We start from the raw sequence: 2,618 nt of genomic DNA, 5'->3' as shown, positions 1-2,618 counted from the left end.
TCCCTCTGATGGACCGGAGACCTGTCCAGGTGTCCCTCTGATGGACCAGAGACCTGTCCAGGTGTCCCTCTGATGGACCAGAGACCTGTCCAGGTGTCCCCCGCCTCTCAGCCAGTGGGAGGCTCCTCGTGGTCCGAACAGACCCAGCAGGTAGACCTGACGATGACGGCGGTCCATTGATGAAGACTTTGAAGTAAATGATGCAGTTTGAAGGCGTGTGTGCGCGCGCGCGCGCGCGCGCGTGTGTGTGTGTGTGGGATCCGGTCTCCACCTGGACCTCCTTCTCCTGCAGGTTCCTCTCCTGTCAGGAGGAGGAGAACAAAGCCATAAAAGTGGTCATGTGACCGCGGTGGGGTTTTTATCTCGCGCGCACACAGGCAAAGCAGGTGGATGCGCGCGCAGGTACCTGTCAGAGTTTACCTGCAGAGCAGGTGAGCGGCAGCAGGCAGGCTGGATCCGCGCAGTTCTGAGGGAGTCGAACCCTCACCTGGAAAGATGTACGTCAGTTACCTGCAGCTGGACAAGGAGCCCGCCATGTACCCGCACCAGAACACGGTCACCCGCCACCCGGGCCTCAGCCTCAGCCCGCAGAACTTCTCCGTGCCAGGACCGCCGCAGTACTCGGACTTCCCCGGGTACCACCCCCACCACCTGGGCCTGGGGACAGACCCGCAGCAGGCCGGGCCGGGGGCCGGCTGGAGCCCGGCCTACCCGCCGCCCCCCGCGCCCGCCCGGGACGACTGGGCCTCCCATCACTACGCCGCGGCGGTCGGAGGCCCCCCCGCGGCCCCCGGCCACAGCGGCCCTGTGGGGCCCACCCTGAGCTTCAGCCCCCCGGAGTTCCCCGGACAGCTGCCCGCCTCCCTCAACCCGTCCGCCGGACAGCTGTCCCCCGGATCCCCGCGGAGGAGGAACCCGTACGACTGGATCCGAACCTCGGCTCCGCCCGGAAACCCGAGTAAGAGCCGAACCTCGAGTTCTGATGAGGAGCAGAACCTGAATTAGTTTGAATAAATCTGTCAAACTTTTATCAGCAGCTTTAAAACAAAAATATATAAAAATATAGAAATGTAATCTGTCAGTTAACGGGATGCACCTCCCGTTAATGGACCGGAACCGTTCGGCTCGGCCCAGTGCGGGTTTCATATGAATTATATTATTATTAAAATAAAAGATTTTGTTCAAACAAAACAAAAAAAAATGTTATTTTGATCTTCAGATTTAATGTTTTAATTTTTTGGGATCATTTTATTTCACGTTGTTAAAAGTTTTAAACTCATTTTTTACTTTAGAATCGATCCTCCGGTTCTGTTGGACCAAAACTCGTTTTCACCAAATATGATCAATAAACAAAAAGCATGAAAACTTTATTAGCAGCTGATCTTTGTAGAATAAAAACTGTAAAACGAGCCGCAAGTGTCCCGGACCGGGCCGGGCCGGGCCGGGCCGAACCGGACCGGGTAGTGTGTCTTTTTTATTTATTTTATTTATTTCAAAAACAAACATAAACTTTAAATTAAATTAATTAAACCAATAATTTATATTTCATATAATAAATCGAGAAAATCCTCTTTTTATTTTTATTGTTTAATGTTTCAGGAACCGAAAGAAAAAAAAAACTTATTTTTTTTTAATTTGCAGAAAAAAAACATTCAAACATTAAACTAAAATATTAAACTAAAATATTAAACTAAAACATTAAACTAAAACATTAAACTAAAACATTAAACTAAAACATTAAACTAAAACATTAAGCTAAAAGTTTCAATGAAACAGTCAAATTTATGAAACGTTCTGTTTAAATAATTTGGAATAATTTTCCTGATTGTGTTGGATTCTATAGTTTATCAATTATATAATAAATTATCAATAATCTATAATGTGAATCTTTGTGTTGTTGGTTATAATTAAACATTTTGAGCTCAGTTTGAAGTGCAGCAGAAAATAAACTGAATCTTTAGGAAACATTTTTCACTCCGTTGTGTAAAAAATGAACATAATGAAATAACCTTGAGATAAAAAATAATTAAATTATAAAACTGAGACTTTTCATGATGAATCGTGTTTGAGCCAAATCCAGCTCTGGTTCTTCTTCGTGGTTCTGAAACCTGATCACTGACGGGTCGCAGCTCAGAACTTTATTTATTTATTTATTTTAAATTTATTTTTCTTTTTTCTTAAATATATATTTTTAACTGTATCTGGTGGATGGAGGTTCTGACAGAAACTGTTCTGCTGGGTCCAGTTAGAACTATTCAACTGGTCTTTGTGCACACTGGTGCAGCAGTCTGGGAGGAGACACAATTTATTCTGCCAAAATAAATCTCTGAACTTTTCTTCAGGCGTCGAGTTGTTAACAAAGTATGTTTAAAGTCGCTCAACATCTTTTCCTCACGCTAACGAATAACAAAGTTTTCACCACTAACTGAACATCCATGTTTCTCTTGTGCTAATCAATTAACAAAGTTTGTGCTTGATATCGAGTAACGACATGTTGCTGGATGTTCTTGTTGTTTTGGGTTGGGAGGACTTTTATTTTTGAAAGTCTTGGTAACTGGCCCTGACATGGACTGGAGACCTGTCCAGGTGTCCCTGACATGGACTGGAGACCTGTCCAG

General features: G+C 44.7%; 1 protein-coding gene and 1 pseudogene across 1 annotated transcript; one reads left to right on the top strand and one right to left on the bottom strand.

Moving 5' to 3' along the window:
- LOC119420771 overlaps nucleotides 1-2,618 on the bottom strand; it is a 261,041-nt pseudogene that overhangs the window by 258,132 nt on the left and 291 nt on the right.
- LOC119420376 (homeobox protein CDX-1) lies at nucleotides 391-958 on the top strand (the record flags this gene model as incomplete). Its single annotated transcript, XM_037687760.1, is given in 1 exon segment — nucleotides 391-958. A coding segment is annotated over 1 exon segment (463 nt), but the record flags the coding sequence as incomplete, so codon positions are not given.

This window comes from Nematolebias whitei, chromosome 14 (genome assembly GCF_014905685.2).
Source record: "Nematolebias whitei isolate Nwh7 chromosome 14, NemWhi1, whole genome shotgun sequence".
Lineage (NCBI taxonomy): Eukaryota > Metazoa > Chordata > Actinopteri > Cyprinodontiformes > Rivulidae > Nematolebias > Nematolebias whitei.
This window is presented reverse-complemented; position numbering and strand designations above follow the sequence as displayed.